The sequence below is a fragment of the Polypterus senegalus genome, chromosome 2, assembly GCF_016835505.1.
Source record: "Polypterus senegalus isolate Bchr_013 chromosome 2, ASM1683550v1, whole genome shotgun sequence".
Classification (NCBI taxonomy): Eukaryota; Metazoa; Chordata; class Cladistia; order Polypteriformes; family Polypteridae; genus Polypterus; species Polypterus senegalus.
In genome coordinates, this window is record NC_053155.1 from 2433491 (window position 1) to 2456827 (window position 23337).

Here is a 23337-nt window from a genome sequence, read left to right on the forward strand (position 1 = left end):
ATACAAGACCATAGTCTAACTCCTCTCAGTGGGCCACTTCAACAATAAGCTGTAATGGCTATGGAGGTCCCACAGGAAGGGTTTTGTTTCCTTGAGCCTTCCTCCATTTTATTAACGGGCTCATTTACATGAAATGTTTTTACTAAGTTATCTGGCTCAGAATCGGTCACATCAAATAGCAAAAGTCTATAAGTGGCTTTGGCATTCTTGCCTTCAGTTTTATATGAAATGACAAAGTTAAATAGTCAAATGAATAAAGGCCCGTATGGCTTGTCGCACCCTCAGCCACTCGCCAATTTTCAAGCAGTCCAGTTTTTTGAATTGTGAAGACCCTAAAACCCTATTTAGTACCCCCAAACCGGTGCTTTCTTTACTCCAAGGTTAATTTAATAGTAATTTTGAGTTTCCTACATTATTGTTAGCATATCTGCAGCTGAGCTAAATTAACATGAAGGCAAATTTAAAATAACTTTCCAATATCAGGAAAACATCTGAAACTTTGACTGAATTGATTTGTTATGACCCTTTTCTGCTTCTTTCTCTTTCACAAATGACCCTCCTATTTGAGGCCAAGAATAAGCATCCCTTTCAAGAGAATCATGAACGCCATGACACAACATGTCATCTTTTAGTCCTTCAGAGAATCCACTTCAGAATGCAGAAAGAAAAGCAGCAGATAAGTTTAGTACTGTCACCTATTGGTCCGTTGGTCTGTTTAACATTCACAAGTCGCCTGGTGGCTACAGCTGGCATTTCTGGGTATCAGCAGGTCTTGCTGGAGCAAAAGAAAATGTTACAGTAAAGGTGATCATCGTTTCTTATTTTAGTCACTCTCTAAAGAATTTTGCCTATCGGATATTATGAGTACTAATTTTCCATTTTCAGTAACAAAACTACCAGACTGTAAGTCAAACTGCCAAGCTACCATTGATCTGTGAGGTCCCTACAAGTTTAGTGGTCTCCCAACTGGTATCTGTGGCCCTTGAAAGTAAATGACAGGACTGCTGATACACATGGAGAGGGAAAATGGGAAAAGTCCCCGGTCATAGTTTTCCTGAATCATTATCACTAAACACGTTATTAAACAAAATTAAAAATTCTGTTGAGAAAAATGTAAAAGAGAAAAATGGACAGTGTAAATCTAAAATCTAATAAAGAAACATAAGGAAAAAATTAAAAAAAACATTATTTAACCAAACATCCATAATCCTAAAGCCAAATCAAAAAGAACAAACCAATATGTGAAAAAAATGCAAAAATGAACTGGTCAAAAACCAAAAAAAGAACCTTCGAAAAAGCGCAGAGAGAAACATGAAGGTAAAGAATTGCTAAAACTGGACTAACGTCAGTCCTCCAGAGGAGCACCTGAAGGTGTCAGCCAACTAGGACCTGTCACTGAATTAGGGGCACACCTTCCATCACAAAGTTAGACGATTAAAGTACACCAAGAGGACCAGCTAGAACACAACAGAAGAAGAAGAAGATACCTGAAAAGGGTTAACAGTAACAGAAAACTTCAAATAAGAACAATTACAAAAACAAAATACAAAAGATACTCAAACCCCAAGATTAACGAGAGACTTGGAGCTGCTCAGAGGTCAGCATACCTTAATTGTTTTGAAGGATAGGAAAGAAACGACTGACCGCTGTGTCCCTCACATTAAATAATCTGTAAGTTTAGTAACATCAAAGTAAAAAACAAATATTCAAATACCAAACAAAAATCAGAGCCAAAACAAAGTACATCAACACCAAAATGATTTCTCTAATTTATTGTATTAGGCACATTTTTTGTAATCATTATTTTAATAAATTTAACCACACAGCACCATAGCAATTTAATACACAAAATGGCCGCACTTATAAAATGTAGGAAAACAAAATGGAGGCCTTCAGGTTAGTTTATGTGAGCTTCACGCTTTTACAGTGTAACAATTATTACACTATATTAGTATGTGTTTTTACATTTGCATATCCCCCAGTATTTTTAGCTTTATTTGCATACATCCCATTATCCTTTTCCTCTTGTTAAACATTCAGTTATTCTTGAGTCATTATCATATGTGTGTGTTGACCCATTTCTCTGTCACTTTAACACTAGAATCCCTGAAGCCTATGAAAAAAGTTGTAATGCCAGGCCACCTTAAATTCCTTTGCACCTCCTCATCAGCATTTTGTTTTGCAAATGTGCCGATCAGCACAAGCAGCCTGCTGTAATATGTCAAACCAACCATCCCGATTGAGCTGACTTCTCCCAGCTCAAGTCTCTTTATCTGTGTGTGAGGTGCCTGGAGTTGTAGAGGGTAAATAATATCTCTTTGTTTAAAATACTTGCATTTCATGAGTGTTCCATATTAACAATGATCTGGGTAAGTGTAGGTGATTTGTGAACTGATCAAACAGAAGCATCTTGTGATGATGTGGAATTGTTAATCTACTCACAGTCATTCTTGTCTGTTTTCTTTTTTTTCAGAGATGGCACAACACCCAGGTATGTCCATGCTTTTGTTATTTGGGTTATTTTTCAATCATTTAATTCAAGTACAGATTCAACCATTGACCACCCAGCATGACCAATAAGTCATCACAGTTTGCTCCAACTGGAGGAGTCTGCGTGAACTTGTGCACAATCAGCTGGTGAATCTCAGTTTGCATTTGTTGATTACCATCCTCTACCCCTGAATTTCGACAAAAGTCGACATGCGCCCTGAAAGAGTTAATTAGAGCAGCCACTTGATCTGATTGGATTTTTGGACTAAATGGGAGGGGGAGTGAAGGTTTGGGAAGGGGGTGGAGTCTGGCGGAGCAGGGGTGTTGTGCATTTATGACCAAACATTAAAGATAAAAGGAGTGTGTGACAAAGACGTGAAATTCTTGAAAAGGATGAAACTAAATAAAAGGATGTAAAGATGTTAAATAAGTTGGTGTGAGTAATTGCAAGGTGAAAAACACAGGCTTCCTGCAAAGGCAAACAGGTGGGAGAGTGTGACAGGTAATCTGCTGTCTTATGAAGGTGGGCTGGCATGGGGGTGCAGTAGTCAGCGCTGCTGCCTCAAGGACACAGCAGTCAGGATTTGAGTCCAGCACATGGTGGTGGTCTGTGTGGACTCTGTATGTTTTTTCTCTCCTGATTGGTCAAACCACACCCCAATTTGTGTGTTAAGTAATTAGCAGTTCTAAATGTCCTCATGTGAGAGTGCATGTGTGTGTGTGAGTGTGTGAGTGGGCCCAGTGCCGTTTCACTTTCCACTGTAATTTTATTAGACTTTTCAATTGCATTTGCTATGGAGGACTAAGAAAAGGCTCAACTCTAAATAGGAAAAATGGAGGAGCAGGTAACAGGACAACCACGCGGTCTACACACGCCAACCTCACTAGACTTTCAGTTATCAGGCTGAACTCCAGTTTTTCTATAAAGCAATACATTAGACCCTCTGAAGTTACCTTTAAAAACATCCAAAAGTCACTTAGTGGTGGAAGAAACTGTTTTCATTTTTTTAAAATGTTGAAAAAAAAAAACTCAAAGTAGAAGAAGCAGCAGGAACATTTGAATCTTGAAATGCGTTTATCTTCCAGCTGAGAAATTGAGTTTTAAATGTTCTTCTCAGCTGTAATGAGCACCTTGATTGGTCAGAGTTGTTAAAAACCATTAGAAGTGTAAATGTCACTCAAAATCCAAAGAGTCTAAGCAGGACTTCCTCTCAATAACTCCTGCTAGCTGCCATTTTCACATAGCTACTCATGCAATGCATGCAATTAACATTATAGATACTGTAGAGGGGCCCGACAACACTGCCCCCTAGAGGTTTGGGGACAGCTGATACTTTAGCTGGATGTCCTCGACTGTTCTCGTAGTTCTCATATAAGAAAACTGTAAGTCTTTTTTTAGCTCACTAACATGTCACTCTTGTGCTAAAAGAAACATTTCTGGCTGCAAATTAAACAGACAGACTCCCTGTGATCCCTGGTTAAAACAGAAGCTCTCCCCTCTCTTGCCTTTTAATTGGTCACCTTTTCATCATTTTTCTCTCCATTCCTTGATTTTCAAACTGAGGTGATATTCCTTCTTTGTCTTTTGGACCCACCTAGCTGCTCTACTAAATGCCACTGTATGCCCCCTAAATTTTCTTTTGATGTGAGGTGGCCTATACTGCCCCCTATAATAATATATATATTATGAGGGGCCGTTCAGGAAAAAAATATTGGTTCATAAATTTATATATTGGTTCAGATGTATATATCGGTTAGGATACATTGGTTTGAATATATACATTGGTTTTAATACATCCGTTCAGATATATATATATTTCGGTTCAGATATATACATTGGTTGGGATATATTGGTTGAGATATATACATCGGTTTGAATACATCTGGGCAGATATATACATTGGTTTAGATACATTGGTTCAGATATATTTAAATTGGTTTGCACAGATCTGTTCTGATATATATACATAGATTTTTTTCCCCTTTTTTATTCCCAGGAAAAACCACCTGTGTAAATGTATAAGAGCAAGCTGTCACTTATAGCATGACAATGGATTGCTACATTTATTTTAAATGTCTTTGTAAAGTGTTACTGGGTGTCGAGCAATGTACAGTATTATTATTATTGATATTTTACTAAATCTTAATATCCATGTTTCTTTGCTGATGAGCCCCGTTGAAGAATTTTTTGGTAACAGAACAGTAAACACGCCAAAACGACTGAAAACACAACTGACGACTGGTATTTTTCGATATCATTTTAACAAAGTTTACTGTCCGCCCTCAATCACAGAGCACCCCGGTAAAACGTCAATAGCGTTTAATATCCCTGCAGCCTTAGAACGCAGACATCTGGACATCAAAGCATGTGCATGATTAATAACAGATATGACAGCATTTTGCACAGAGCATGCACTAAAACAAAAGACAAGTGGCATGCAAAGGCACGCGAACAAGAGGAGTTCCACAGCAATCACATCTCAGTGCACCTAAGGAAAGGGACACTGAATTCTACGAGGCACAGATATTTTAGGGCACCTGTTCAAATAGTTATTAATTGATTAAGATCAGCGTTTTTAAACGGTTCACAGGTGTACCATAGGATTTTTTTCAAGCAAACTAATTAAAGACTTCTTTGAAGAAATATGACACTAAATAAGTCTACGACACAGATTCTATACCATTTTATATGATTTTTATATCATTATATTAAATGCTGCCAATAAAGAATAATAGAAATCACCACGCAGCTTTCTATCTTTGATGAACTAACGTTTTATGGGGTGAAAAAAATAATCGCCCGTGACAGATACACTTAATCAGTAGTGTGTGCGACCTACGATTTGTGAGTTTGCATGTGTGTGTTGTGTGCGTGTATGTGCGTGTGTGTGGTTTTCTCAGTTTTACAATAAAAACAGACATCAGTTATTTGTGAAGCAGGAATATTCTAATCATTCTGGTCCCTGATCACTGATAAACATTCAGAAGAAACAGCGCTATTCCAGTGTTTTCCTCCATAACATCCTTTCAGCAAACAGGACGAAGTTCCTTACTGAAACAGATCGCCCTTTAATAAAACGCTGCCAATATGGAATAACAGAAATCACCGGGCGACTTTCGGTCAATGATAAACCAGCGACTGTTGAGGTGAAAACATGGGAGGTACTGCGGTTGCTATCAGTGCTTCCTGGTAACTTAGCATTTGAGAAGAATCTGTTTTATGGGGTGAAAAAATAATCGCTCTTGACAGATACGCTTAATCAGTAGTACGTGCGACCCACGATTTGTGTGTGTGAGTGTGTGTGTGAGCGTGTACGTGCTTGTGTGTGGTTTTGTTAGTTTTACTATAAAAACAGCTAAACATCAGTTATTTGTGAAGCGGTAATATTCTGGTCATTTTGATCACTAATCAACATTTAAAGAAACAGAGCAACTCCAGTGTTTTCCTCCATAACATCCTTTAAGCAAACAGGACTAAGTTCCTTGCTGAAGCAGATCGCCCTCTAATGAAATGCTGCCAGTAGGGAATAACAGATATCATCAGGCAGCTTTCCACCAATGATAAACCAGCGTCTCATGAGGTGAAAAAATGGGACGTACTGTGGTTGCGATGAATGATTTCTGGTAACTCTGCTTTTGAGAAGAATCTGTCATGGGTGGGACAAAAGAGGGCGAGTGAGGCGGGTACAATGAGCCGGGGCGAGAAGGAGTGAGGCGAAGAGGCGGGTATCTGTGCGAGTGTTTTAAATAATGAAAGGAAAAAAAAGTACTTTAAAATTGAGGACCCCCAACCAAGAGGGCTTACGAAACAAAACGTGGCAGACCAGTATATGCTACTTGTATAAAATGTACACAATGATTACAACAGTGTTGAAGCAATGATGAAGCGAAAGGGAGATGCTAAACATGGGTGGCCGCGTTGTGCCTGCCCATAAATCCCAACCAATGTATATATCTGAACCAATCTATCTGAACCAATATATATATATATCAGAACGGATGTATCTGAACCGATATATATATATATGTAAACCAATCTATTTAAACCAATATATATATCTAAACCAATGCATATATTTGAACGGATGTATCTCAACCAATGTATATATATCTGAACCAATGTATCTGAACCAATGTATATATCTGACCGGACGTATTCAAACCGATGTGTATATCTCAAACAATATATCCCAACCAATGTATATATCTGAACCGATCTATCTGAACCAATATATATATATATCAGAACGGATGTATCTGAACCGATATATATATATATATGTAAACCAATCTATTTAAACCAATATATATATCTAAACCAATGCATATATTTGAACGGATGTATCTCAACCAATGTATATATATATCTGAACCAATGTATCTGAACCAATGTATATATCTGACCGGACGTATTCAAACCGATGTGTATATCTCAAACAATATATCCCAACCAATGTATATATCTGAACCGATCTATCTGAACCAATATATATATATATCAGAACGGATGTATCTGAACCGATATATATATATATATGTAAACCAATCTATTTAAACCAATATATATATCTAAACCAATGCATATATTTGAACGGATGTATCTCAACCAATGTATATATATCTGAACCAATGTATCTGAACCAATGTATATATCTGACCAGATGTATTCAAACCGATGTGTATATCTCAAACAATATATCCCAACCAATGTATATATCTGAACCGAAATATATATCTGAACTGATGTATTAAAACCAATGTATATATTCAAACCAGTGTATCCGAACTGATATATATATCTGAACCAATTTACAGTATATATTTACGAACCAATCTTTTTTTTATGAACGGCCCTTCATAATATATATATATATATATATATAAATGTACCAAGCAGTTATATGGGAATAATGTATTTTTTCTTTTTAACAATATTTTCATCTTGATTTTCATTCTTCTTTTCTAGAGTTGTTTAATTAATCCATATTTTTACTAATTAGTGGGTCTGACACTAAAGTAGTTGCAGCCTTTGATTATTCTGTGTTGTTTGCCAGTGTGTCTGTTCTGCTCATTTTTAATTGTTATTATTAAAATACAACGAAGGAGAAAAGCTGTACAGAGAAAGGGCAAAATATAATGAAATTAACAAAAGAGTGTTAAGCATTTAAATCTATAGCAAAAGCAGAAATATTTCTAAATGTAAATGTAAAAATCATGAAGTTGTGCTTTTCTGAACGTAGAATAAAAGAAAAAAAATTACCAGCTAATTAAATGAGATCAGTGCTATCAGGTGTTATCACTGATTAGGAGTCTGGTTGGAACAAAATCCTGCAGCCACAGGACCGAGGTTGGGAAACACTGAATTAGACGATGAAGGGCTTTTAAAGACCTGGGGCCTCTTGTATAAACGGTGGATTAACACAAAAATGTTGTGTATGCCCGTTTCCACGTTCACTTTGAGATGTATACTAAACTTGGCATAAAGCCACACACATTTTCATGGCAGCCCCCTGCCTTGCATACACACATCTCTGCTCGGATTTGCAAACTTGCGGCACCAAATGTCAAAGCAGTGCTAATGTTTCTGTCGTCTGCTTTTCTTTAATATGACACAGGATTTATCAAATACACCAAAATTAATTGCACATCATTTAAAAATGTAATTCACTTGATTGTAATCAGTCATTCAGTCACTTTGTAACCTGCTATATCCTAACACAGGGTCACGGGGGTCTGCTGGAGCCAATCCCAGCCAGCACAGGGCACAAGGCAGAAACAAATCCCAGGCAGGGTGCCAGCCTACCACAGGGCACACACACCAAGCAGAATTTAGGATTGCCAATGCACCTAACCTGCATGTCTTTGGACTGTGGGAGGAAACCGGAGCGCCCGGAGGAAACTCATGCAGACAAACTACATGCAGAGAGGACCCGGGAAGCGAACCCAGGTCTCCTTACTGTGAGGCAGCAGCACTACCACTGCGCCACCCTGATTGTAACCATTCTGTAACAATATAATGGAGCACGGAATTCCCAAAGTATTCCAATTGCCATAGCTGCCTTAGCATTGTTAGAAGACATTGCAAATAGAAGAGAGTGCATATTTATAGGTGATGATGATGATGACTGGCTTCTAAGTTGATTTCCCAGAGCTCTCCTCTTGGTGCTGGCTTTATAAAGGCAGACTTTAAGGAATTGTGCTCTACCTGCTCCTTATCAAGTTCTGTCCACTCTCAGGATTTTTAGCCACAGGAGCTTTTCAACATGTACTGGCTGACCAATCGGGTATTTCTCAGTCATCACTGAGTGGAGCCATGCCAGCTGTATATGATGGTATTATCTGCTTGTCACCCAGATGGATAAGATTTCCTTAAACTGTGGTTGAATTGCATGATGTCAAAGAGCAATTTGCAGCAGCATCTGGTTTTCTAGATGTAATTGGAGAGGTCAGCTGCACACACATTGCTATTGCAATGACACCGGACAAGTTACATCAGCCAGGGATGAATCATCAAAAAAATGAACTGAAATTACATCATATATAGCAGGAGAACCTATAAAAATGGCAACTCTGTAAGTCACAGGTGATTTTTGAAAGTTAGTGTGTCAAAAGACAAGCAGTCCTTTTAAAGATAAAGAGCAGAGAATCAATCCATTGTGCAGCTTTGTGCCGACACTACACTATAAAGGTACCTTCAGAAAATGAATTTGCTTATGTAAATAGAAAGCATTTCAACTCCATTAATGTGCTGCTCTATAGTGCACAGAAAGTGTGTCGCATTGTGCAAGCCTGTAGTGTGCTGCATATATAATGTGCCAGACAATTGTAGCTTGCTCGTACCTGAAGAGATGCACTATGATGAACCTGACTCAGACTCACTAAGTTATTGGCCAAATCAGACAGCATTACAACTTGATTTGAATGTAATTAGCAGAATGTAAAAACAGGTCATCAGATGCAACATTTATTTTTTTTACCAGTTCATTTAATTTGTTATCAGTATCACATAGTACAGCTCTTATATTCTTTAGTTGATTGGCCACATCTCTTACAGCGTCCACTATTGCATTTTGTGACTCCAGAACAGTCCATCAGCACACAGCCAGATAGTCACCCAGCAGATTCCGAGGCAGAGGTGTGTGTGCAGCCAGCGACCAAAGATGTACTCGGCACAGCAGCACCATCCTGTCATCGGCACGGGGGTCAGCTTTTGTAATATTGTCTGAAACAGAATAAACAGATGTCAAGGTACGACTCCTCTTTTCATGTTGACTGTGATATCTGACCACCTCTTTTTTTTGTGCGCTGTGCGACTTTCTGAACTTGAACTTTCGAGTGTCTCCACCTCTCTTCTGTTGTTTATACCACTGCTTAAGCCACATTCAGTGAAATTCTTCTATTTCTCACATGCATTTGCGATTGTCTTCTAATCAAACACTGAACAGAAGGAGATATTTATATTGATTTGCATATTAAAATATGCAAAATTCTGGGTGGAGTCAGGGTGGGGCGGCAGGTGCATGCACACGCATTACATTTCATGCTGACCGGGATTTATGAAGTGGAAGAGCGTGGAAGTTGGTTTATGCACAGTTTTTGTGTGTATGCGCATTTCTACTTTTGTCTGTATGCCATGTTTTAGTGTGAATCCTACACGCAACGTTATACATGAGGCCCCCGGTGGTCATGTAATGAAAGTCCCTGAACTGCAGCAAGAGATTTTAATACAAATGAAAGCCTTCCTAATAAATTATTTACATTTCCAATGTGGATTTGAATAAACTAGAGGCAATGGAGGAGACGTGTCAGCCATAGTGGTACGAGGTGAGGGGAGCCACAGGGCAGCTTGAGACTGAAGTCTTTTCATTGATTCAGCTGAGGGGTCCACTTTAGCAGCTTTTATTACAACATGAAAGGTTTCTGTTTAGCCACACTTAGCATATGAAATGTTGAGTCCATGAAGGAGTTCAGATTGATGAGCATTTACTTAATTATAGGCAGGCATACCAGACTGACTTTTAACCCCCTGAAGTCCACAGCTCCTTCATTGCTCTCCTTCTTTCTTTCCTCACTGCAGCTCTGACTCTGAAGTTTTCTAAAGTTATTAATGGATTCTCACATGAAGATCTCCTCAAGATCACGGAGTACTACAAGCCTCAGCTGGCCTACGTGATGAACTTTGACATCAGCAGCGTCCTGCAGCTCCTGGTCACCAAGTGCATTCTCACCAATGATGAGGCAAAGGTGGGCTGTTTCTCCATTACTGGTTAATACTGGTCTTTGGGCTCTTCCCATTATAGTATGTCATTGACATTCCTGGAGATTACATGGGTGGCAGTAGACCTGAATTCAAATGACACCATTGAATCCTGAGAGGTAGCAGGGAATAGAGCAGATGTGCAGGTCTGTGTGGATGTCACACCCAGGAGGTAAAGTCACACCAAGCAGTGGATTTATGAAGCAGGCAGAGATGAGATGTTCATGGGTTGAAGTACAGGCTGTGAGTGTAAGAAAATAAGAAGTATCAAAAATAAGGTAAGTAAGTTGAAGTTGTATGTAGCAGAGCATAATTTTGATATTATAGCAATAACGGAAACCTAGCTAAATAACAAAGATGGGGATGAGTGTAACATTATTTTAGGAAGGATAGACAGAACAGAAAAGGAGGTGGGGTTGCTGTTTATGCCAAACAGGGTTTAAATGTAAGTCATCTTCAGTTGGATGATGAGCCCCATCTTAGTGAGGACGTGTGGCTTCGCCTGGAAAATATTAGGGAAAAAGGTCTTATTGTAGGAGTGTGTTATAGACCACCCAATTCAGACAATAATTTCAACACACATCTTTTAGTAATATCGAAAAGGCAAGTTTACAGGGGGATATTATAGTCATGGGGGACTTTAATTATCCAAAAATTAACTGGGATAACCTTGCAGATGGAGGAGCACAAGAGCAGGAGTTTTTAGAAGTAATCAGTGACTGTTTTTTAACACAGCATGTTAAAGCACCAACAAGGGTGAAGCCTGTCTGGATTTAGTATTCTGTAATAATCAGGATAGAATTGAGGGTGTAGAGGTGATTGAACCACTAGGGTCAAGTGACCATAATGTAATACAATTCTCAGTATTTTGTAAGAGTACAGATGCAAAGACTAAAATTGTTAAGTTGAACTTTGGTAGGGCTAATTTTGAGCAGATGAGACAAAGTCTAAGTAGGATAGACTGGGATAAGCTTTTAAATGTGGAGACAGTCGAGGAGCAGTGGAACAGGTTTAAAATGTTTTACATGTAATGCAGGACAGATACATACCTAAATTTGGAATTAATAGGAAACAAAAAAAAACTCCACGATGGATTAATAAAGATTTAAAAAGAAGTTGCAAAGGAAAAACTGCTGTATAAGGCATATAAGACTAATGACTGCAAAGAGAATCGAGAGTATGAGAACATGAGGGCAACCATTAAGAAGGATATCAGAGAGGCTAAAAGACAGTTGGAGAGGAATATAGCAGATAAGGAGAAAGAAGACCCCAAGAGATTCTTTCAGTATTTTAGTAGTAAAAGAACAGTTAAGGAGGAGGTCAAGTTCATCAGGAATAGTAAAGGGAATTAAAAGATACAGACAATGAAATAGCAGATGCCCTAAACTTACATTTTTCTGAGGTGTTTACAAGTGAGCAAGTGGATAACCTCAGAGGTAACAACTACTAAGGAGGTACTGAGGGATTTGGAAATTGTAGAGGGAGAAGTGCTGCTCAGATTAAATAAGATGAAATCAAACAAATCACCAGGCCCAGATAATATTTATCCTCGTGTTCTTAAGGAGGCTAGTGAGTACATATATAAACCCTTGACACATATTTTTAGGAAGTCACTGTGCACTGGAGAGATTCCAAAGGACTGGAAAATGGCAAATATCATCCCATTATATAAAAAGGGTGACAGGGCAGATCCAAGCAACTATAGGCCAGTAAGCTTAACAAGCATCACAGGAAAATTAATGGAAGGAATTATTAAGGATAAGATTGAGCAACACATGACAAGGACAGGAGTTATTCTGAACAGTCAGCATGGGTTCAGAAGAGGGAGGTCGTGTTTTACTAACATGTTGGAATTCTATGAGGAGGCAACAAAAGGATAGATCAAAGTGGAGCTTATGATATTATTTATCTGGACTTTCAGAAAGCATTTGATAAGGTGCCACATGAGAGGTTGGGCATCAAGTTAAAAGAAGTGGGAGTTCAGGGTGATGTTTTTAGATGGGTGCAGAATTGGCTCAGACACAGGAAGCAGAGGGTGATGGTGCGAGGAACCTCATCAGAACTGGCCGATGTTAAGAGTGGTGTTCCACAGGGGTCAGTGCTAGGGCCACTGCTATTTTTAATATATATAAATGATTTAGATAGGAATATAAGTAACAAGCTGGTTAAGTTTGCAGATGATACCAAGATAGGTGGATTAGCAGATAATTTGGAATCTGTTATATCATTACAGAAGGACTTGGATAGCATACAGGCTTGGGCAGATTTGTGGCAGATGAAATTTAATGTCAGTAAATGTAAAGTATTACACATAGGAAGTAAAATATTAGGTTTGAATACACAATGGGCAGTCGGAAAATCAAGAGTACACCTTATGAGAAGGATTTAGGAGTCATAGTGGACTCTAAGCTATCAACTTCAACAGTGTTCAGAAGCCATTAAGAAGGCTAACAGAATGTTAGGTTATATAGCCGATGTGTGAGTACAAGTCCAAGGAGGTTATGCTCAACCTTTATAATGCACTGGTGAGGCCTCATCTTGAGTACTGTGTGCAGTTTTGGTCTCCAGGCTACAAAAGGACATAGCAGCACTAGAAAGGTCCAGAGAAGAGCGACTAGGCTGATTCCAGGTCTACAGGGGTTGAATTATGAGGAAAGATTAAAAGAGCTGAGCCTTTACAGTTTAATCAAAAGAAGATTAAGAGGTGACATGATTGAAGTGTTTAAAATTATGAAGGGAATTAGTACAGTGGATCGAGACTTGTATTTTAAAATGAGTTCATCAAGAACACGGGGACACAGTTGGAAACTTGTTAAGGGTAAATTTCGCACAAACATTAGGAAGTTTTTCTTTACACAAAGAACAATAGACACTTAGAATAAGCTACCAAGTAGTGTGGTAGACAGTAAGACATTAGGGACTTTCAAACTCGACTTGATGTTTTCTTGGAGGAAACAAGTGGATAGGACTGGCGAGCTTTGTTGGACTGAATGGCCTGTTCTCATCTAGAGTGTTCTAAAGACAAGTTTAGACAAAAGAAGGCCATTTAGGTCAGTACGGCTCATCAAGCCTGAGTCATTTAACCATCTGGAGGGTCCCAAAGACCTGCTATTGTCGTGGCGAAAAATTCGTCACCAGAAGGATTTTTATCTGAAAATGAAGGCTATTAGGACTCGAGATAGACAGACAGAGTTTGTTATGGTGTATAAAATCTGTACATTTTGGTTTCCATTATATTTTGTTCAAGACAAGACAACAGATGAAATTAACAAATTAAAGCAGGTTTTCTTCCCTTACACCTTACTTTTATAACACTTGTTCATAGCTTCGTGCTAATTTGGTTTTATAGCCTGGGAAAGGATGCTGAGCTGATACCTCAGGCTATTGATTACTTTATGGATGGACATCTGGAACAACAATTTGCTTTATAGCCAGGGACAGGAAGAACTACTGATACCTCAGAGCACATCAAAGGTTTTGTTGTGTGGGAAAACGGACATTGAAGTAATTCATCAATCATTTGGACAGCCAGCCAATCAGGTGCATGTGTTGTGAAACCAAGGCATGACATTTCATAATAAATATGCCTTGGTTTGGAAAGCAAGAGAGAGAAGCAAAGGGAGAAGAGAGAGAAGAAGCAAAGAAGAAGAGGAACGGACAAAGACTGCCCTGGTCGTCAGAAAGGCATCATGAACATTGATTGCTAAATCAAAAGCCTCCCTGGGACATTCATCCTTGTCATCTGTATCTTTTTCGTAAGCTTTTTCTAAAGACTATATATACTCAGCAAAAAAAGAAACGTCCCTTTTTTCAGGACTGTGTATTTCAACAATAATGTTTTAAAAATCCAAATAACTTTACAGATCTTTATTGTAAAGGGTTTAAACAATGTTTTCCATGCATGTTCAATTAACCCTAATCAATTAATTAACATGCACCTGTGGAATGGTCGTTAAGACCTTAACAGCTTACAGAAAGTAGGCATTTAAGGTCACAGTTCTAAAAACGCAGGACACTAAAGAGACTTGTCTACCGACTGTGAAAGATGCCCAGGGTCCCTGCTCATCTGCGTGAACGTGCATTAGGCATGCTGCAGGGTGGCATGAGGACTGCTGATGTGGCTAGGGCAATAAATTGCCATGTCCGCACTGTGAGATGCCTAAGACAGCGCTACAGGGAGACAGGAAGGACAGCTGATCATCCTCGCAGTGGAAGAGCCCAGATCTCAATCCCATTGAGCACATCTGGGACCTGTTGGATTGCAGGGTGAGGGCTAGGGCCATTCCCCCCAGAAATGTCCAGGAACTTGCAGGTGCCTTGGTGGAAGAGTGGGGTAACATCTCACAGCAAGAAATGACAAATCTGGTCCAGTCCATGAGGAGGAGATGCACTGCAGTACTTCAAGCAGCTGGTGGCCACACCACATACTGACTGGTACTTTTGATTTTGAGCCTCCCTTCATTCAGGGACACATTGTGAAACATTTTTAGTTTATGTCTTATGGTGTTGACTCTTTTACTGTTCATACAAATATTTACACATTAAGTTTACTGAAAGGAAAAACAGTTGAAAGTCAGAGGACGTTTCTATTTGCCCCCTTCCTGATTTCTTATTCTTTTGCATGTTTGTCACACAAAATGTTTCTGATCATCAAACACATTTAACCATTAGTCAAATATAACACAAGTAAACACAAAATGCAGTTTTTAAATGATGGTTTTTATTATTTAGGGAGAAAACAAAATCCAAACCTACATGGCCCTGTGTGAAAAAGTAATTGCCCCCTGAACCTAATAACTGGTTGGGCCACCCTTAGCAGCAATAACTGCAATCAAGCGTTTGCGATAACTTGCAGTGAGTCTTTTACAGCGCTCTGAAGGAATTTTGGCCCACTCATCTTTGCAGAATTGTTGTAATTCAGCTTTATTTGAGGGTTTTCTAGCATGAACCGCCTTTTTAAGGTCATGCCATAGCATCTCAATTGGATTCAGGTCAGGACTTTGACTAGGCCACTCCAAAGTCTTCATTTTGTTTTTCTTCAGCCATTCAGAGGTGGATTTGCTGGTGTGTTTTGGGTCATTGTCCTGTTGCAGCACCCAAGATCGCTTCAGCTTGAGTTGATGAACAGATGGCGGACATTCTCCTTCAGGATTTTTGGTAGACAGTAGAATTCATGGTTCCATCTATCACAGCAAGCCTTCCAGGTCCTGAAGCAGCAAAACAACCCCAGACCATCACACTACCACCACCATATTTTACTGTTGGTATGATGTTCTTTTTCTGAAATGCTGTGTTCCTTTTACGCCAGGACATTTTTTGTAACAGGACATTTGCCTTCCAAAAAGTTAAACTTTTGCCTCATCAGTCCACAAGGTATTTTCCCAAAAGTCTTGGCAATCATTGAGATGTTTCTTAGCAAAATTTAGAAGAGCCCTAATGTTCTTTTCTTAACAGTGGTTTGCGTCTTGGAAATCTGCCATGCAGGCCGTTTTTGCCCAGTCTCTTTCTTATGGTGGAGTCGTGAACACTGACCTTAATTGAGGCAAGTGAGGCCTGCAGTTCTTTAGACGCTTGTCCTGGGGTCTTTGTGACCTCTCGGATGAGTCGTCTCTGCGCTCTTGGGGTAATTTTGGTCGGCCGGCCACTCCTGGGAAGGTTCACCACTGTTCCATGTTTTTGCCATTTGTGGATAATGGCTCTCACTGTGGTTCGCTGGAGTCTCAAAGCTTTAGAAATGGCTTTATAACCTTTACCAGACTGATAGATCTCAATTACTTCTGTTCTCATTTGTTCCTGAATTTCTTTGGATCTTGGCATGATGTCTAGCTTTTGAGGTGCTTTTGGTCTACTTCTCTGTGTCAGGCAGCTCCTATTTAAGCGATTTCTTGATTGAAACAGGTGTGGCAGTAATCAGGCCTGGGGGTGGCTACGGAAATTGAACTCAGGTGTGATACACCACAGTTAGGTTCTTTTTGAACAAGGGGGCAATTACTTTTTCACACAGGGCCATGTAGACTAGTGGCCTAGTCAAAGTCCTGACCTGAATCCGATTGAGATGCTGTGGCATGACCTTAAAAAGGCGGTTCATGCTAGAAAACCCTCAAATAAAGCTGAATTACAACAATTCTGCAAAGATGAGTGGGCCAAAATTCCTCCAGAGCGCTGTAAGAGACTCATTGCAAGTTATCGCAAACTCTTGATTGCAGTTATTGCTGCTAAGGGTGCCCCAACCAGTTATTAGGTTCAGGGGGCAATTACTTTTCACACAGGGCCATGTAGGTTTGGATTTTTTTTTCTCCCTAAATAATAAAAACATCATTTAAAAACTGCATTTTTGTGTTTACTTGTGTTATATTTGACTAATGGTTAAATGTGTTTGATGATCAGAAACATTTTGTGTGACAAACATGCAAAAGAATAAGAAATCAGGAAGGGGGCAAATAGTTTTTCACACCACTGTAAATCCGCTTTCTGACCGGTTGGTTGCTCAAAAAGTGAGTCAGTTCTTCTTTCGGCCGTACTTTTAAATCGAAATGTTGTTTATAAGACCCCTAGATTTAATGTCTTTAAGTATGTACAAACGTAATACTTTTTAATGGTAATGTACATTTCATGCTGATTACCTTTAATGGTAATGCACAAACGTATTACTTATATGAACGTTAAGGCATGTCCCTGTAGCTCCCACTTCTGCTCCCTCTACTTCAGTAGGCCCCTGTGCCCCCTCTGTCCCAGTCACTGTCTCCTCTGTTCCAGTCCCTGTAGCTCCCACTTCTGTCTCGGTAATCTCTGCTCCAGTCGCTGTCTCCTCTGTTTCTGTCCCTGTAACTCCCACTTCTGCTCCCTCTACTTTAGTATGCCCCTGTGCCCCCTCTGTTACAGTCCCTGTAGCTCCCACTTCTGCTCCCCTTGCTTCAGTCTTGTCCCCTATTCCAGTCCCTGTCTCCTCTGTTTCAGCCCCTGTAGCTACCACTTCTGCTCCCTTTGCTTCTGAGTTATTCTCAGACTATATCAAGCTTCACCTAAAAGGCAAGCAGGAGGCCTGGTGTACGGATGAGGCTTCCCGAGACCATTATATTTTAGATTATTATCAGAAGGAAGGTGTACAATTGGACCGCGATAACATCGCCGTAAATCCAGCCAAGAGACAAATTTCAAAGTTGTTTTTAAATTCTCTCTGGGATAAATATGGGCAAAAGCCTCTCCATCTCACTACTAGCTTAGTCAAGGACGGTGAGGAATTCTTGCAATATATTTTCTCCAAACAGTATAATGTTTCTTATTTTGAATTTATTGCCGATGAGATTGCTCAAATACAATGGAAGTACACCGATGAAAAGTTTACCCTACCTGGTAGCGTTAATGTTGTCATTGCTGCTTTCACCACGGCCTATGCCCGGTTTAGAGTTGTACGATTTACTGGACAGTCTGGGAGAAAGGGTGTTGTACCACAACACCGACTCGGTCATTTTTACTTCTCAGCCTGGTTAGTACAATCCTCCTCTGGGTGACTATTTAGGAGAGCTCACCAGTGAGTTAAATCCTGGTGATTATATTACTGAATTTGCTTCAGGCGGTCCAAAAACGTACGGGTATAAAACGGCACAAGGCAAAACATGTATGAAGGTAAAAGGTATCACCATCAATCACAAAACCGGTAAAATTATAAACCTCGAGTCACTAACCAATCTAGTTCTGAATTTTGTGACGTCTCATGAAGCCCCTCCTCAAGAGTTACTGGTTCATGGTAAGCAGATCCATCGAAATAAAAAACGTTTCACTTTAGAAAACAGACCACTCAGGAAGAAATTCAGAGTGGTGTATAACAAGAGGGTTCTCCTAAAAGATTACAACACAAGACCTTATGGCTACTAAAAGAGATTTTGACATGCGCCTTCAACAACCCTTCGCTAAAATTATCTCGGGACCCTCTTGTTCCGGTAAATCCTATTATGTGAAAAAATTATTGGAACATTCGAACCACGTTGTGTCTCAACCTTTTCAAAATATAATTTGGTTTTATAGTTGCTGGCAGAAAATGTACAGCAAGCTATTGGCTAAATTTCAGCAATTAAAATTTATTGAGGGGCTCCCAAAGTCTTTATGCAACGACGAACTTCTCCCTCCTAAGAAAATAAATTTGGTCATTATAGATGATCTGATGGAATCGGCTAGCGAAAGCCAGGAAATAGAAAAAGCTTTCACAAAATATACTCATCATCGGAATCTGTGTATCATTTACTTGGTTCAAAATTTATTCTTTCAAGGAAAGAAAAGCCGAACGATTAATCTTAACACCAATTATATTACTCCTTTTAAAAACCCCAGGGACAAATTGCAGATTACTACCTTGGCCCGCCAAATGTATCCGAGGCGTGTTAAGTTCTTTTTGGAGGCTTTCGAAGATGCTACAAAACTACCGTACGGCTATCTCTTAGTGGATTTAAAGGCACAGACTCCCGATGAACTGCGTTTAAGAACAGGTCTGTTTCTGCCCGATTGGCCGATCGTGTACACCATGAAAAGATAAAAGAAGCTGTTCTGAGTCAAAGTTACATATTCTGTCGGCATGTCGGCCAGAATAAGCCGAAACCTACAGCCTCTCAAGGCCTTACTCCATTGCTCTTGTCGCCGCCGTAAAATTCTTATAAATGCCTCTTCTGACGATTTAATTAATGCTTTGTCCGAGATAGCCTGTAATACTTTAAAAGGTAATATACCTCTTTCCCCCAAACAGTTTAAGCGACTCAGAAGCATAAAACATCTGTCAGAAAAATAAGTGACAGAAAACTAACCTTAAAAAAGAAGAAAGCTATTCTGAACCAGAAAGGAGGCTTTTTGGGAGCTCTTTTAAGCATCGCCGTGCCATTCATATCCAGTTTACTAGCTTCTAGAGCATAAACATGGAATACGCTCAAAAAACTATTGATAACGGTTAGAATAGGCGCTGCAAGAACATCCATGGCACTTTTTACTAGTTTTGTTGGCACCGGATCTAGGGAACAAGTAGTGGGCTTCATTTTAGTAATTAAAGTTAAGACTTCCTGGTGAGTTACAGGATTAAAATTACTAAAGTGCTGAATGCAATGTGAGACAGGGTCTGCTAAGCTAGTATTTGGTTTGTACTGTGATGCTGAGATCTGGGATCTTATCTTTTTAATTTTCTCAATGAAGAAGTTCATAAAGTCTGTACTGCTAGTATCTGTTGGTATTTTGCACTGTTGATCTGAATTCCCATTTGTTAATTTAGCTACTGTTCTAAACAGTACCCGAGGATTTTTATTATTGCTATTTATTAATTTAGAATAGTATTCTGAGCGAGCTTTAAAGAGGGCTTTTTTATATTTATTAACACTCCCTGTCCATGCAATTTGAAAGACATGTAGCTTTGTTGTTCTCCATCTGCACTCCAGATTTCGACATTCTAATTTAAGAGCTCAACTATTTTCATTTAACCAGGGAGAGTTTCTATGTACTTTGATCACTTTTGTGGCTCCCCTCGATTTACTCAAGGTATCTACAAATTTTGAAGCAGAATTACAATCTAGATGTCGCACTGTCTTTGTTTTAATCTGTGAGTGCGTTGGCATGGGCAGAACTAAATCAAATGTAATTAAGTAGTGATCGGAAATAACTTCATTTAATGGAGTAATATTTAAATTTTGAATTTCAACTTTGTAAGTTATAATTAAATCTAATGTGTGGTTATGATTATGAGTTGGACCTTTGACAAGCTGACAAAATCCTACTGAATTTAACAAATAAGTAAAACATTTGCTAAAAGTGTCAGTTTCCACATCAATGTGTACATTAAAATCCCCCATCAGAACTACGTGATCATAATTTATAGCCAAATCAGATAGAAGGTTGCTAAATTCAGTCATGAACAATGAATATGGCCCTGGTGGTCTGTAGACTAGCACTATAATTGTGTTGGAATCTGTTTTAATATTTAAAATTAATGCCTCAAAGGATGTAAAGTTGCCTAAATTTTTAGGAGTGATTTGCATTTTATTACAATGAATTATTCCAAGGCCTCCTCCTCGACCAGAATCTCTAGACTTATGAAGGAACGAGTATCCATCTGGTGACGCCTCAGCTAGGGGAACAGTGTTACATTTACTAAGCCAGGTTTCAGTAAGAAGACACAGATCAGATTTTGAACTTAATATTATATCATTTACCAAAACAGCTTTAGTGCCAAGAGAGCGAATGTTCAATAAACAGCATTTAAAACTGCATGGTTCTTTCTGAACTGCTGATATATTTTTTGTTTTAATTTGAAGTAAATTTCTATTACAGATGCCCCTGGTGGAGGGCCTGGTTTTATCCCTTGGTCTAATTATACACCTTATTTTTTGGTTATCAATTAATTTAAGGTTTGTATCAAGACTAAATTTACTGGATGCCCCACAACAGGGATTATGGGTAACAGCTTCAGGAAAATAACAGTCTGAGTAGTTGACCCAGAAACAGGTTTTCTTGATTGCATACTCGGATTCCCGCGGGCATACTGAATACTTTCATATTCACCCTTTCCACAGGGTATTTAGCATTGGCTGATGTAAGGGCATGAGCGTGCCCTAATTTCACGGCCGGTGAAACTTTTGCTTTTTTTACAAACAGGGAGGCTGATGTTATGATTACTCTGTAACGTTCGGCATCACCGGACATTAAGCAGAATTCATCTTTGTTCCGAACCATTTTAATCTTAACGTCTAGGCCGTTTAATAGTAGTTTTTCTGGAAAAAGAGATCTGTATGGATATGCCCCAGAAGGTCAACAGTCCTGCTACCGGCTGTATAGGCGCTTCTGTTATTAAAACCGATGTTTTCTCCGTCGGGGTCTGTCTCTTCCAATTTGTTAAGTGTATCTTTGTAAAAAAGTCCTGTAGCAAACTGAGAATGAAGAGTGTCTTGGCTGTAATTTAGCAGGCCTTCTAAGACCGCTCAGTAAGGATAACAATTTGAACTCTGGGATATTAGACAGTCCCCAAGGGTGACATCAACTTGGGAAAACAAACTGGCTATAGGGTAGTTGACAAATCTGACCTTTACCCGGCAGGTATGTTAGTCCCGTCAGCATTCACTATCTTACCCCTTAGGTGTAGAAGAGTGTTTGTTCAAGTCCAGGTAATCTTCCCCATTTCCGGCTATGAGAAATTCTAGCGGGGCTACTTCAGAGAGGGCTGAGAGTGGTGGGACTTCAACGTATATACTTTTATCTACACTCGTTTGAGTGAAAGGCACCGTAAACAGATCCAGTTCAGATTTGACACATTCTTCGGACATTCTGTGTACGAAAGCCATCTTCTCCCGGTGCTCTCTTGCGTTTTGTCTTTCTCATGACCAGCAAGCCCGTTCCCTCCTGCTTTTCTAGGACTCCACCTGCAGCACTGGATATAGCCCCTGTGATCACATCTTTTACAATATTTTTAGCCGCGGATTTGATATGTGGTTTTGCGATGTCAAAGCCTTTTTTCAGGAGAGGTAAAGCTCTTCTAAACAATCCTTGAAATATACCTCCAATCCCCCCATCATACATTACAGGGGATCCAGACAATCCCGGTAAGCCGTTACCCTCTTGGGTCTGATAATATTGGATGTAAGGTGTCGGGTTCTGGTAAGACCTCATTGTATCAGTCATGCATACAATGCCTGACGGGTCTGAAATGCAACTTCACTATCACCTTACCAAACTGAAATGGCACGTTTTTGTTCTGGTCCGTCTTTATTTCAATAGTCACTGTGTCAAAATGATTCTTGCTGATTGGGGCATAATGCGGTTTGTTATATGTGATGGTTGTAATTTTATTCGCCTGACCCTCTATATGAACACACCTCAAAAGGGGTACGTAGCTGTCCCCGACTCTCTGATGAGATACCCTATCCCATACGCATTACAAAGTGTAAAAGCCGGCCCTGATGTCGGCGGGGAAAGGAGCCTTATAAGTTAAACTCCGAGTCTGATTAGGATGCGCTCCTAATATTCGACCCAGTTGTCCTTTTAAGTGTATATCAATCAACATTTATTTATATAGCACATTTTCATACAAAAAAAATGTATCTCAAAGTGCTTTACAAAATGAATAGAAAAATAGAAGACACAATAAAAAATAAACATAAGTCAACATTAATTAACATAGAATAAGTAAGGTCCGATGGCCAGGGTGGACAGAAAAACAAAAAACTCCAAAGGCTGGAGAAAAAAAAAAAATCTGTAGGGGTTCCAGACCACGAGACCGCCCAGTCCCCTCTGGACAATCTACCTAACATAAATCAAACAGTCCTCTTTGGATTTAGGGTTTTCATGGAAGGACCTGATGATGATGGTCACGTAGACTTCTGGCTTTCAGTCCATCAATGTTGATGCATCATGATGCTTTGAGTAGGTGGTGGTGGCGCAGGCCGCCACCACAAAGAAACCGGAAAAAGAAACAGAAGAAAGAGTAGGGGTCAGTATGGATTTTAGAGCCACTATGAATAGTTATTGTGATGAAATGAACATACAGAGTATCAGGATTAAGTTAAAGTGAAGTTATAAAAAGGCCATGTTAAAGTAATGTGTTTTCAGCAGTGTTTTAAAGTCAA

At 39.3% G+C, this 23337-nt stretch overlaps 1 protein-coding gene across 2 annotated transcripts in view; it reads left to right on the forward strand.

Moving 5' to 3' along the window:
* The window catches only part of LOC120521437 (NACHT, LRR and PYD domains-containing protein 3-like), a 58992-nt gene that overhangs the window by 6741 nt on the left and 28914 nt on the right, over positions 1-23337 (forward strand). Inside the window, exons 2-4 of one of the 2 annotated variants that reach the window (XM_039743048.1) lie at positions 2474-2491; positions 10568-10734; positions 12572-12575. In XM_039743048.1, coding sequence (XP_039598982.1) covers positions 2476-2491; positions 10568-10734; positions 12572-12575 — 187 coding nt within the window. In that variant the 5' untranslated portion in view covers positions 2474-2475. The remainder of the gene's footprint in view (positions 1-2473; positions 2492-10567; positions 10735-12571; positions 12576-23337) is intronic. The other variant, XM_039743041.1, reaches the window with a different exon arrangement.